The sequence below is a fragment of the Manacus vitellinus genome, unplaced genomic scaffold, assembly GCF_001715985.3.
Source record: "Manacus vitellinus isolate BGI_N305 unplaced genomic scaffold, ASM171598v3 scaffold_85_pilon, whole genome shotgun sequence".
Taxonomy (NCBI): Eukaryota; Metazoa; Chordata; class Aves; order Passeriformes; family Pipridae; genus Manacus; species Manacus vitellinus.
In genome coordinates, this window is record NW_021940845.1 from 873536 (window position 1) to 886025 (window position 12490).

General features: G+C 53.7%; 1 protein-coding gene across 2 annotated transcripts in view; it reads right to left on the reverse strand.

Moving 5' to 3' along the window:
* Positions 1-393: 393 nt before the first annotated feature.
* CBFA2T2 (CBFA2/RUNX1 partner transcriptional co-repressor 2) overlaps positions 394-12490 on the reverse strand; it is a 37809-nt gene continuing 25712 nt past the window's right edge. For both annotated transcript variants that reach the window (XM_018085689.2, XM_018085688.2), the window contains exons 4-11: positions 11018-11107; positions 10125-10306; positions 9271-9524; positions 8535-8620; positions 6988-7180; positions 5534-5602; positions 5063-5253; positions 394-3175 (exon numbers count right to left, since the gene is read on the reverse strand). In XM_018085689.2, the coding sequence (XP_017941178.1) occupies positions 2888-3175; positions 5063-5253; positions 5534-5602; positions 6988-7180; positions 8535-8620; positions 9271-9524; positions 10125-10306; positions 11018-11107 (1353 nt within the window). In that variant the 3' untranslated portion in view covers positions 394-2887. The remainder of the gene's footprint in view (positions 3176-5062; positions 5254-5533; positions 5603-6987; positions 7181-8534; positions 8621-9270; positions 9525-10124; positions 10307-11017; positions 11108-12490) is intronic.

Consider the following 12490-nt stretch of genomic DNA (forward strand, 5'->3'; position numbering starts at 1 on the left):
AGAGCAAAATCCTCAGATTAGGCCAACATGTGTGCAGGGGGCTGGGGGCACAGGGCTGGCACTGCCAGCCAGCTGTGACAGCACCAACCCTGCAGGCTGGTCTGTGCTCAAAAAAAAAAAGTAAGTTCAAAAAAGCTCAGAAAAGAACACACTTAACCAGGAACTCCAACATCACTGAGTATGGGATTGAACTCCAGCTCTGTTCCCAGGCTTTGCTCGGGCTCCCCACAGCACCTGCAGCAGCATCACCACTGCAGGGGAGGCAGCTTTTGTCCCTGCAGGTCCCCAGCCAAGGTCATGGCCTAGTAGCATCTCCCAGAAAAACCCAACAACAACCTAAGCACTGCAGAAAACACCTCTGCCCCTTCCCACAGAGAAGGGGGAGCTGGAGGATGAATATAGTCTTTTTATTGACTACTTTTGAGTAGAACAAACTAAATACATCTGTAACAGTTTGGGTTCCTTTATACAGGACATTAAATAAGTTATGCACAGGAATGAAGTAACAAATTTCTATTACAGAATTAAATGTCAAAAAAAACCCAAACAGAAACCTCAACCCAATGTCTTCCCATGTCCCAAGTTCACATTTATCATTCCATGTTTTTTTTAAAAAAAACCAAACAAAAAAAAACGAAAAAAAAGAAGCAATCATTCTAATCATGACTGTTAGTATTCCATTCATTTACACTGGAGTTAATTTTAATACACAGCCATCAACATTGCATGAGAATTATGGAAGACAATCTATTTACAAGCAACTCCTTCCAGCTCTGCCCTGCCCTCCCTTCCCATCCCACCTTGGCACAGTTGGCCCCCACTGACCCACAGTGTCGGGTCTGTGGGTGAGGATGGGATGTCACAAGCACATAACTTACCTGAGGCTGCTCCAAATGTGCCCCTTAGGGCAGGAAAACCCTTCAGCCCTGGCTAAGTGGGGGTGCCAGGGCAGCCCCTTGCCCTGGTGCTCTCACAAGCCCCAAGTGCTGCTCCTCCCCACTGAGGCATCTTCTCCATGCCATGGATTTGGGCACAGCAAACACGGACAGAGCTGCGTTCTGGGATCCTTGTGAGGGCCACCTGGGGCTCCCTGGCCACCTCCACCTGCCCCAGGTTGGGTGACACCTCTGGGCTGCTGCAGGTCAGGGTGGCTCCAGTGCCTCCCCCCACTGGGGGCTGCCTCAATCCCAGTGGCTGTGCTGGGCTCCCATGCCAAGGGCTCTCCCAGCACCGACTCCTGGGGACACGGGGGATACACTCCCCTCTGCCACTCCCAACCCATCTTCAACACCAGCCACGGTGGCTTTTTTGCATAACAAAACCTTGCAGACACACCATCACCCATCCTATCCCCCAACAGCAGCTTCCCAAAGAGCTTTCCCCAGGAGCCAGGGTTGGTGCAGCGGGGTCTCCCGCGAGCTCCGTCACGATTCATTACAGCTCCATTTTTCACCTCCAATCCAGAAAGTGATCAAAAATAATTTGGGAATTACTCGCCTCATTGGGCTCCAGCCCAGCAATTGCACACACACAGTCACGGAAACACGGCTTTGCTGAATAGGTGGATTTCCAGAGCCTGTTTGTGCGACTGTGGGAATTTGGAGCAGCTCCCAGAGGGCACACGCCCATCCCTCCCACGGGCTGCACCACTGCTGACCTCTGTGAGGCATCCAAGAGCAGCCCTGCTGTGCCCTGGGACAGCCCTGCTGCAGGTCTGTGTTAATCATTGCCCTGAATCCCTCCAGTGCCTCCTTCCACTCCACAGCAGGGAACCTCCAAGTGACAGATCTCCCCAGGCTGATCACAGCATCCCCTCGCTCTCAGCCTGCATTTTTGGGATGGTCTCCAAAGGCTGGACGAGGCAGATCCCGGGCATCTCCCGATGCAGCACCACAGGAGACTCCCAGGGCTGGGGGGGGGAGAAGTGACACAGGACACCAAGTCCTTCCTGTCTTTTAGCAGTTTGGCCGATGTGTGCAGAGAGCACAGGCTGTAAATCACCCCCTTGCACCCCGTGAGGATCCCTGGGCTCAAAAACAACAGCAGGAACTCACAAACCAACAGCTTCTAGGCAGTGAAAAAAACCCCAACGCTTTCTGCACACCCAAACAGCCCCCAGGTGGAAAGGGCAGCTGCTCCCAACCCAGATCTGCTCTGCACGTGTTACCTCAGCACAGGTCCCACCCAGGAAGCACAAAAACCGTCTGTCCCACCACAGAATGGGATGAAATCCAGGCCATCCCACAGTACTTCCCCAGCACTGACATTCGGTTTAAAGCAGACAAATCCTCTCCTCCCCCTCTGCAGCCATCAGATGCCAAGCTGCAGGCAGAAGCAGCGGGCTCAGCTTTTGCCACGGCACTAGAGGATGGGATGCTCCTGCTGGGGAATTGGCTCCGGTCTGTTCACAGCAACAACTGGCTGGCACGGCCACCTGAGGCACCACTGCTGGGAGTAAGGAAAAAAACAGAGGGATATTATGGAAGAAAGGTGGCTGAAGGAGGCAGCTCAGACACCTCAGGAAGCCTGAGCACGCCACAAGCATGGGGCTCCCTACTTGGGCACCACACGCTCAGCATCTCCCGTGTGTGCCAGCACTCTCCCACAGTCCAGGTCCCCCGAGTGGGTGCCCAATGTTCCCCAGGTCCTGAAGATGCTCTGGTGCCCCCCCAGAGAGGGGCAGGGAGCTGCTGTGGGCAAGGCTTGTCCCAGTTCATGAGCCATAAAGGAAAAGGCAGGATGAGATGGCAAAGCCAGAGTGTCAGCGCTCCGAGGAGACGGCGCGATGGGTCAAACGTGTCAAGTGGTAACAGTTGTTGTGGGGTTTTTTTTCAGCTTAAAAAAAACTCATGAAACTAATCAAATAGAGAGAGCCAACACCTCCCTCCTAGAGCCCGTTTGTATCTATTGCTGTCACAGACGCTGGGGTGGAGGAGCGGGAGGTGGTCGCCGAAGTCTTCTCAAGGGCCGGGCTGGGGACGCCGTCGAGGCTCTTGGCACCTGCTGCCACCCGGCCCGTGGGCAGAGCCAGGGACTTGCTCTGGCCATGCAGGCCTTGGCCACAGATCCGGTGGTGCCTCTCCCAGTCCTTGTGCTGGCAGAAGGAGCCGCAGTACCGGGCGATGTTGCAGCCGCTGCACGTCTCGCTGGCTTTGCGACCGCAGTTCCAGCAGCTCTGCAAGACCAAAGACACCACACTTGAAAGGGGTTTAGTTTCCAAGAGCTGCAGGATGCTGCTGACTCAGCTCTGGAGGGGACTGTCCATCCCCTCTGACCCAGATCTGGTAATATTAAAATGAGCAATCCATTAATTCCTGCCATTTCACAGCTCTTTGCCAACGGTTCTAACCCCTGCTCCTCTTCTCTGTCCAAAGCTGCTGTCACACTGCTCCGGTCACATCCTCTCCCCTAGATCCACCCAAATGCAGAGAGGAAACAGCAAGCAAAGACTGAAGAACATGCTGCAGATGCTGCTGTTGGGTCTTTTTATTTCCTGTTTGAAGCAGCTCTATTTTGGTATCGCTCCCAGCCAAGCGCTCTCCGCTGGGATTACGACATGCTGCACAGGCACCATTTGCTCCGCGCCCTGCCTAGCTGCACAAGGGGTTGGGACAGGCCAATTTGGAAAAGAGAAAGCTCATCTGAAAGCCTCCCAGCCAGGTGGAAGCACTGCCAGAGCCCGAGCTTCAATCTGGAAGCAGAGCAAAGCCCCTCTGGCTGCCGGGAGAGGAGTCAGCTGGTGGGCTCCTGGTGTGCCACCGCTTCCCTCGGAGCGCGGGGCAAAGGGCCAGCGCCGGAGCGCCGGCTGCAGCTGCTCCGAGGAGGGGAGCTGGTGCATCAGCTTCCCTGCAGCTGGATCCAGGCACAGCAAACACATACTGGGGAGGGCGAGCTCAGCTGTGGGAACGCAGCGTTCATCAGAGCCAGCTTGCTCTGATCCTGCCCAACGGGGCACCTTTGTGGGGGCACTGCTGCTGCGACCCCCGGCAAAGAGCTGGGCAAGCAGGGAAGTGGGGTGGTGGGAGATGCTGGGCTGTGCCAGGCAGCCCTGTTGTGGGGAAGGGCAGCAAGATTCCCCACTCACAGGGTCTGCACTGGAGCCGCCAGCTCCTGATGATCATTTACAGTCTGGCAGCAAAGCACCAAAGAGAGTGGGTTGTGAGCGAGCTGCTCCAGAGCCAGCACATCCCCAAGGCTCCTCCACTCCAGGAGAAGAAGGACCTGAGACCAAAAAGCTCCTACACCAAAGGCTGTGGTAACTCTTGGAAAAGTGGGTCACTGCTTCACAGCTGTTTACACTTGAACTGTTTTTAAACTGTGTTGCAAAGGTTACATGATGTGCCAGAACACAGGACAGCTTTTAGAGACGTGCTCTGGGGCTTGCACAGGGGGTGCTCGACAGCTCCCAAGGTCCCACACTGCTTCCCAGCATGGCTGGAGGAGGAGGAGGACACTCCTCTGGTATTCCCCTACAGAGAAATCACTGCTTGTCTCATTCCTCCTGTGGCTTACTGAGCAGTTCCACCCACTCCCATCACGTGTTTATTGACCGGTGCATTCAACAGCTAAACAGAGAGCTGCATCCACCAGCATCACTTTCTCTTTGCTTCCACACCTCTCTCAATCCCACAAAACCCCTGGTCATTACACTGGGCTCAGCTCAGGGTCCCCAGCAGTACCTTCATGTGGCTGTTGCACACACACACACAGGTGTTGCAGACACTGTTTAGGCTGATTCCGTGCCAGCAAAATCAAAAGCAGAAGGGACTTTTTATGATATCAGTGCATTCCTTTAGTTATTGATCAGAGAGAAACTTCTAAAAGGAAAAAGTGCACAAGCCCAGGGCTGGACAGGGCTTGGAGCAACCTGGTCTAGTGGGAGTTGTCCCTGCCCATGGCAGGAGGTTTGAAACAAGATGATCTTTAAGGTCCCTTCCAACCCAAACCATTGTGCGCTCTATGATTCCACGACAAGGGATGGGGGACCTGCAGGCTCTGAGCCACCATCGGGCAGGGCCTGGAAGGAAAGCCCCTTCCTGGGGACGTCCCCTGGCCACGTTACCTCCGTGGACTCCTCCTGCTCGTTGATCACCAGGAAGGCGTCCTCGGTGGCCTGGCGCTTGGCGTCGGCGATGGTCTGCTCCATGCGCGCCCGCTCCGAGGCGATCATCTCGAACGCCTTCTGCTCCGCCTCCGCCACCGCCTTCTGCACCTCCGACATGGCCTGGCGCTTCACCTCGTTCACAGCTTCTTCTGGAAGGACAGAGCGGCGTCACCCCCCTGCCCGAGGAGCGGGACGAGCCTCCCAGACAAAAAGAGGGAGCGGCCAGGCCAGGCTCAGTCCCACGGGATCCCCAGTGGCACCACAGAGGAGCAGAGCCCTTTGGAAGGCCCAGGGCGGGGATGTTGGCAGCCAGATGTGCACATCCTGGGGCGTTCCTGCAGCTGGCCTGCTGCTGTTTCTGCACAGCATCTGTGTTTACCCCAGGCGATCCGGCAGAATCCCTGGCCGAGGTCACCAGCAAACACTCACCAGCTTTTTTCCAAATCTCCTCAGTGACGTAGCCCGTTCCCGACCTGCTGCTGAACTCCCGCAGTGAATCTGTTGGAATAAGGGACACAGGGAAAGGTTGGCAAAGCCTCATCTCCCCCACCTGCTGCTTACATGCCCAGAGGTACCTCGGGACATCAGGGGGCAGGGTAGGACTGACCAGCTAAAACTCAAAGCAGAGGGTTCCGAGGGTTAAAGCCATTCCTCAAACACTCAGACGACAAATTACAACGTTTAATTAGCACCTTGCATAATTTATGACATTATATAACCTGTTTCCATCTCCTGGTACTCTATAGCAACAGGTAATACTTATAAATATATGTCATTCAACATCTGCACTGTCCAGAGACCCTGAGCACCAGCAGTTTACATCAAGCACAGCACTTCCCACTCCCTGGGCAATTCAGAGGCTTGAACTGATGGACAAACTGTCCCCAAAGACACCTGGGGATGCTGCTTGATGTTTAACTGCACCTTCTCACAAGAGCAATGGAGCTTGAAAATTATCCCTAGGTCCCATGAGTGGAAAAGCATCAAAAGCATTCCAAATTTATATTAAAATATATTACCTTTAACAATATGGAGCTGTAAGTGTATTAGTCATGATATACTTAAATATAGAAGGGCTAAAAGCTGGCTGTACCCTTCAGGCTGTCACACACGCCCAGCCACTCCATGCTGACAGCTGGAGCCATGGGCACTAGAATTTCTTGCAGGAGGATTCACTCTTTAGTTTGTACACAAACAAGTGGAATACATATCAAATTGACATCTATTCTTGTTAGAAAAAATCCATTTTTACTACTGAATGATCACAGCTTTTTTTTTTTTTCCCCAGGACTTGATTTACAGCATATTTGTTAGGATGGAAATTAGAATTACATCCAAATAAACCAACTCATCATTTTAGACTTGTTTTTTGTATAGGGTCAAACCGCTGCACACTGGAGGGGAAAACTAGTCAGCTTGAATAAAGTTAAGTTGACTCATGGTACAAAAATAGAATTAAGGTAGTTATTATACTTACAAAAGTCTTTGGTATTTTTAGAATAAGTAGACCTTGACGTTTAGAATCCTTTAGGCAAGAAGGACTGGAGGGGGAAGAGAGGCAGAGCCAAACACCTCTCCTGCCTTTTCACCCCCAGGTTTCTCAGCTTTGGCTGTGTTTGGTCAGTAAACATGGCTCTGTGACAAGGAAGAGAGACTCTTCTCTGCCATAAGAAATGGTGCCTTTAGATGCAAACAAGTGTTGCTTCCAGGAGCTCACTCAGGAGCTTCCACATATCCAACGACCTGCCCCTCCTCAAAGCTCTGAGAACAGTTATGCGCTGCTTAATTTGCATTACAATTCGAACATATTATTACCGTATCCCTTATGCCTAACGTATCTCTGTGCTAATTAAGAACACCCACTCAGGAGGGGCCGGACTCACCGCTGCCCACGGAGTCGGAGCTGCCAGGGCTGTGCCGGGAGAGCAGCTCCGCGCCCGCCTTGCGCGGCTCCGCCGTCTCGCTGCAGCGCCGCTTCCAGTAGTTGAGCTCCTCGCGGTCGGCCTCCTGGCAGCGCCGCAGCACGGCCATGGAGCGCCGCGTCTTCTCCACCATCTCCATGATGCAGTTCAGCGCCTGCGGGACAACGCGGCGCTCTCAAGGTCCCGCTCGCCGGGTCGTTTCCCTTCCCTGGCGGTGGGACACGGGGGGAACGGCCCGGAGCTGTGTCAGGGCAGGGTCAGGGTGGATCTCAGGGAAAGGTTCTTCCCCCAGAGGGTGGTTGGCACTGAACAGGCTCCCCGGGGCAGTGGGCACGGCCCCAAGGCTGCCAGAGCTCAAGAGGCGTTTGGATGATCCTCTGGGGCACAGGGGGTGACTCTTAGGGATGGGCCTGTGCAGGGCCAGGAGCTGGATTCAATGGTCCTTGTGGGTCCTTTCCAAGTCAGCATATTCTGTGATCCCAAATGTCTCAGAGGTGCCATGGAGAGACCACCCAAGGCAGATGAGACAGCAGGGAGGCAATTTTGGTATCTGGGATGATGCAGGACTCAGACAGGGTGCCACAGCCAGGGATGCAGCACCAGGTGGGGAGGAGGAGGTCACACCTGCACCCTAAGGCCTTGGTCACCACAGAGAGTGGCTAAACACCTCCAGGCCATCCTCCTGAAGGTAGAGGGGAAAACCCCACCACTTTCCTCTGGGAATAGGGTGTCCATGCAAGGGTTGGCTGTGAACCTGGTGCCAGCTCTCTACAGCCACAGCTAACTCCAAATACTCAGGTATAGGGCCTCTGCTCCACCCCAACCCCATCCCCTCCAAAAAAACCATTAGCTTTAGATCATGATATGTCCCTGCATTTATGATCAAAGCTGAATTTCAATCCCATCTCTTTGAGGGAAACGCTCCAGGGAAGTGCTTGGAAGAGCAGCCTTGCTCAGAAGGAAAAAGCTCAGCTTAAAGTCCACCAGAAGCACCAAGTCTTGCTGTCAGTGCCTTGTTGTGGCCCATAAAAAGCTGGCATCTCAGAAAAGAAAGTATTTAAAACAATAATGATGGGTTTACTCATTTTTAATGTCCATATCCTGATGGCATATAGCACATCTACATGCTTGTTGGTCCCATGCTAGCCAGGGCTGTGGCAGGAAAGACCAAAAAGCCAAGGGACCTTGTGAGACCTGGGGACAAGGCCAGGTTTGTTCGCTCAGACAGCCATGGCTGTGATCTGCAGGAAAAGCTTTCCAGCTCCAGACACTTCATCCACACTGATTTTGGCTTCCCCTGACCATGGGGAGAGAAAACCTGCCAAGGAAGTGCTACAGCTCCTATCCACCCTCCCCACCATCCACCTTCTTGTGGCAGCTCGTTCCTCTACCAGCCACCAGGAGAGCCTGGATATAGTGCCAACAACAAGGAAATCACAAGCTGGAGCAGGTGGAACAACGGCTTGCTGCATCCCACAGAGCTTCCCACACCTCCTGCCACTACTTACATGATCGAGATGCTTCCACTCGTCAGCCCATTCCCTCTCTGTTAAGCGGTGATCCACCAGCTCGTCCTGGTACCCTCCATTCAAACCTGCAACAAGCCACAGACAGAGAGGGATTCGATGGACCAACTGTTTGCAGTGCTCCAAGGGACAATGAAAGAGCTCTACTTCCAGCTCCATACAGCTGGGATCTTAAAACACATCTCAGGGCGGTGGTTCTACAGGGGCAATTCCATGCTGGTGCTTTTTCATCCCTGTCTGTGTCACTGTCTGGAAAGTGCTACAATCCACTTGTGGCTCTGGCTCTGACCTGCCTGTGGAGCTGGTTCCTTTGTTATAAACAAGAGAGCTCAGAGCTTGTGATTCAGGCTGTCCTGCTGGAAAAACAGCATGTTGGAAAAACAGCAACCCACACACCTAAGGGATAAACGGGGCAGGGGGTCAGGCCCTGCTCTCCTGATCTTGGAAACGTTACTTTTACTTCCCCACCCTACTGGGTTGGCTACACTCAACTCACACACCAGATCCTTCCTCCTCATCCTCAGCGGCTCCAGTCCTCACACATATACAGGGAAATACAAACTTTCAATCTTCCTGTTTTTAACTTTCCATGGCGAGTTGTTTCCTCTGAATTCCCTGCAAAAACTCTGCTGAGGACGTGCCCAGCACTACACAGCTTGGGGTGGCCGAGCGGGGACCGACACCAGAGCTCAACAAAGAGCCCTCCAGTCTCTCTCACCAAGCCCTCCGTGCCTGTCCCGGATCTCTCTGTGCTCCAACATCTTGCTGGGGTCCCTGTAGAGGTGGGAGGTGGCGATATCTTCCAAGGTGTAGTGCTGGAGGGGTGGCGGGGTGGGGTGGAACTGCCCGCTGGGGTTCATCAGGGGGATGGTGAGGGCAGGGCTGTGCCGGGGCGCGGGGCTGATGGTGCACACCCTCTTGGCCGGGGGCTCTGTCGACAGTGGTTCCCTCTCAAAGCTGCTGTCTTCCCTCCTGCAACCACACCAGCACGGACAGGCCTTCGTTAGCATCCCAAAACACACTCAGAAAGATGCAGTTTTTGAATCAGCAGAGTCTGGGCAGCGATGATTTCACCAGGGGGTTAATGCAGGGAGCTCAAACAAACACACTCAATTTGTGAAGCGACGCACAGAGTGACCCTGTCAAAGGAAAGGCTCAGGATGCCCGAGTGTTGTGATTCATCTTTCTGAGCATGACCAAATTAAAATTTCACAGTTTTTATGAATTTGAGGCATGCTCCACATAATTACATAACAACTTTTATCTTGGAATAAAAAGTGGTGAAAATGAACCACATCCTTCTCCCAGCCCTGCCAGTGCCTCCATTTACTGCTGGGGTGGTGGAAAACCGCTCAGCTCTCCAGCTCTGGCTTTTCAATGCTACCCAAAAGTCCCTCTGGGACAGAACCCGCCTGAAAGAGGAACACAACCTGAATTCACAGTGCAGGAGCAGCAGCCATTGGTGTCTTTTTACAGCCAGAATAGTTGTTGGGAGTGATAAGACCCTGGATGCTGCTTGAAAATGAAAACCACGACTTCAACGACTTAGAGAACGACAACAGCTGTTTTTACCTGTCTGGACTGTGCCTCTTCCCGTTGCCGTTCACCTCGATGAGCAGCTCGGAGGAGTCGGCGGGGGACGTGGTGTTGGTGTTGAGCAGGATGTGCTCGTGCTGTGCCAGGTACTGGGAAGGTGTCTGCTTGGCAGCGCGGGCACAGTGCAGCAGCTCCCGCTGCAGCAGTGGGAGGTTGGCCTGGAAAACAAGCACGGGTCTGGATTACAGAGGGGGCAGGAGTTTCCAGCCCTTCCAGAAGGTTTGCTCTTCTTCATTAATACCTCAGAGCAGTAATGCCTGTGCCCCCCCCTCAGGATCCTCCAGCTCCTGGTGTCTGCACTGACAGGCTCACCTGTATTTTCCCAGGAACTGAGGATGGTCTGATATCGGTGCACCCAAAACCCAAGTGTCACAGGAATCACTTTGTGCTGCCACCATCTAGTTACCCAGAGAGGTTGTGGACTCCCCATCCCTGAAGGTGATCAAGACCAGGCTGGAAGGGGCTTGGAACAACCTGGTCACGTGGAAGGTGTCCCTGCCCATGGCAGGGGAGTTGGAACCAGATGAGCTTTAAGGTCGCTTCCAACCCAAACCACGCTGTGATTCTGCAATCTGCACACCCCAGACATGCTCCATGTGCCAGCACTTCAAATATTCTAGATCTGAGCTGCCACATGGAGCTTGGTTTGTCTCCTTTATCCCCAGCACACAAGCAGACATAAGTGGCACACATTCCAGCTTGCCGCGAGCCAGTCCCACATGGCCACCACCGCGGTCTGTGCAGTCTGTCTTGGACCTTAACAAAACCGCTGTGGTGCTTGCAAGGAGAGCTTTCCCAGCAATGTCACGCTGCCAAGCAGCACAGGCTGGCACACGGAGCACCAGCAAGCCCCAGCAGCTCCCTGTCACCTTCAGAAAGGGGATCACAAACGGCCGCAGGGGGAAGTTCGTCGCCTCTTGCAGCTTGCAGTGAAACTCCTCAATTGTCACCGTCGAGTTCTGAGAAAAGAAATTAAGAGATGAAATGACAATTTGTTCTTATTTTTAGACATATGGGAAACAGCTCCAAAGGAACAGAACCGGGAGGGTGATTGCATCTGCCACGACAGGGCTGGCAGTGTTTGCATCGGATCCTGCCGAGCGCGGCCAAAAAGGCTCAGGCCAGCGGAGCAGGAACGCTGCACCCGGAGAGGGGTGGGAACTGCCTGGCCCAGCATCCTCCCAGCTCTGGGGCTGGGAGGGTAGAGGTTGGCTCTGGGAGGCAGCACAACCCAGCTGGCATCTCCTGCATGCTGGCCCAGTGGCCTGGGGCAGGCTGCAGGGAGCCAGTGATCCCAGTTGCTCAGAGCTGCACGCTCTCCTTCCTTCCAGCTCTCCTCCTCTAACCTAAGGACCATCCATGAAGTCTCCATCAGCTCACCATGATCCTCCCCTGGCCCAGCCCTGCACCCCCTGGGGCTGTTCAGGCTGGGGGCTCCCTGGGACAAGCAGCATTTAGTAACCTGCTTGTACAAAGGTCATCCCTGCAGCAATTACCACAATCCAGGATGGACCTGGACAGCTTATCATTTCCTCTCCAATAGGGTAAGCTAAGATACTACCCATGGAAGTATCTATGCTATATAAATGAGCAGCAGCTCAAGCACTGAGAAGGCTCCTGAGGACATGGACAGACCCACATTTGCAGCCCATTCCAACCTTGGAAGCAGAAATGCTCCAGGCTGCTGCAGTCTAGTGACCTTCACTGCATGCTGAGCCTCAAAAGAAATGTGCCAAAAAGCAGAGATCAGCTCAGGAGCCCCACTGGGTGCCCCATGGGACCGAAGCCGGCCAGGCTGTGTGGTGCTGGGCTCCAGGGCCTCAGCCCAAGGTCAAAGAATCCTAGAATAGTTTGGGTTGGAAGTGACCTCAAAGCTCATCTTGTTCCAACCCCCTGCCATGGGCAGGGACACCTTCCACTAGCCCAGGTTGCTCCAAGCCCCGTCCAACCTGGCCTTGGACACTTCCAGGGATGGGGCAGCCACAGCTTCTCTGGGCAACCTGTGCCAGGGCCTCCCCACCCTCCCAGGGAAGAATTTCTTCCTAATATCCAATCTAAACCTACTCTCAGTTTAAAGCTATTCCTCCCTTGTCCTATCACTCCACACCCTTGTAAAGCACGTAGAGCATAATGTCTAACACACTGCACAGCATTTCTCTCAGTCTGTATAACTGCAAATACTGGGTACAACTCCACAGCTACACCCATTCATTGGGGTTGGAAGGGTGTTCTCATGGCAGGGGGTTGGAATGAGATGATCTTTAAGGTCCCTTCCAAGCCAAATCATCCTGTGATTCTATGATTTACAGAAAAGCTTTGTGCAAATCCTTCCAGGTTTCCTC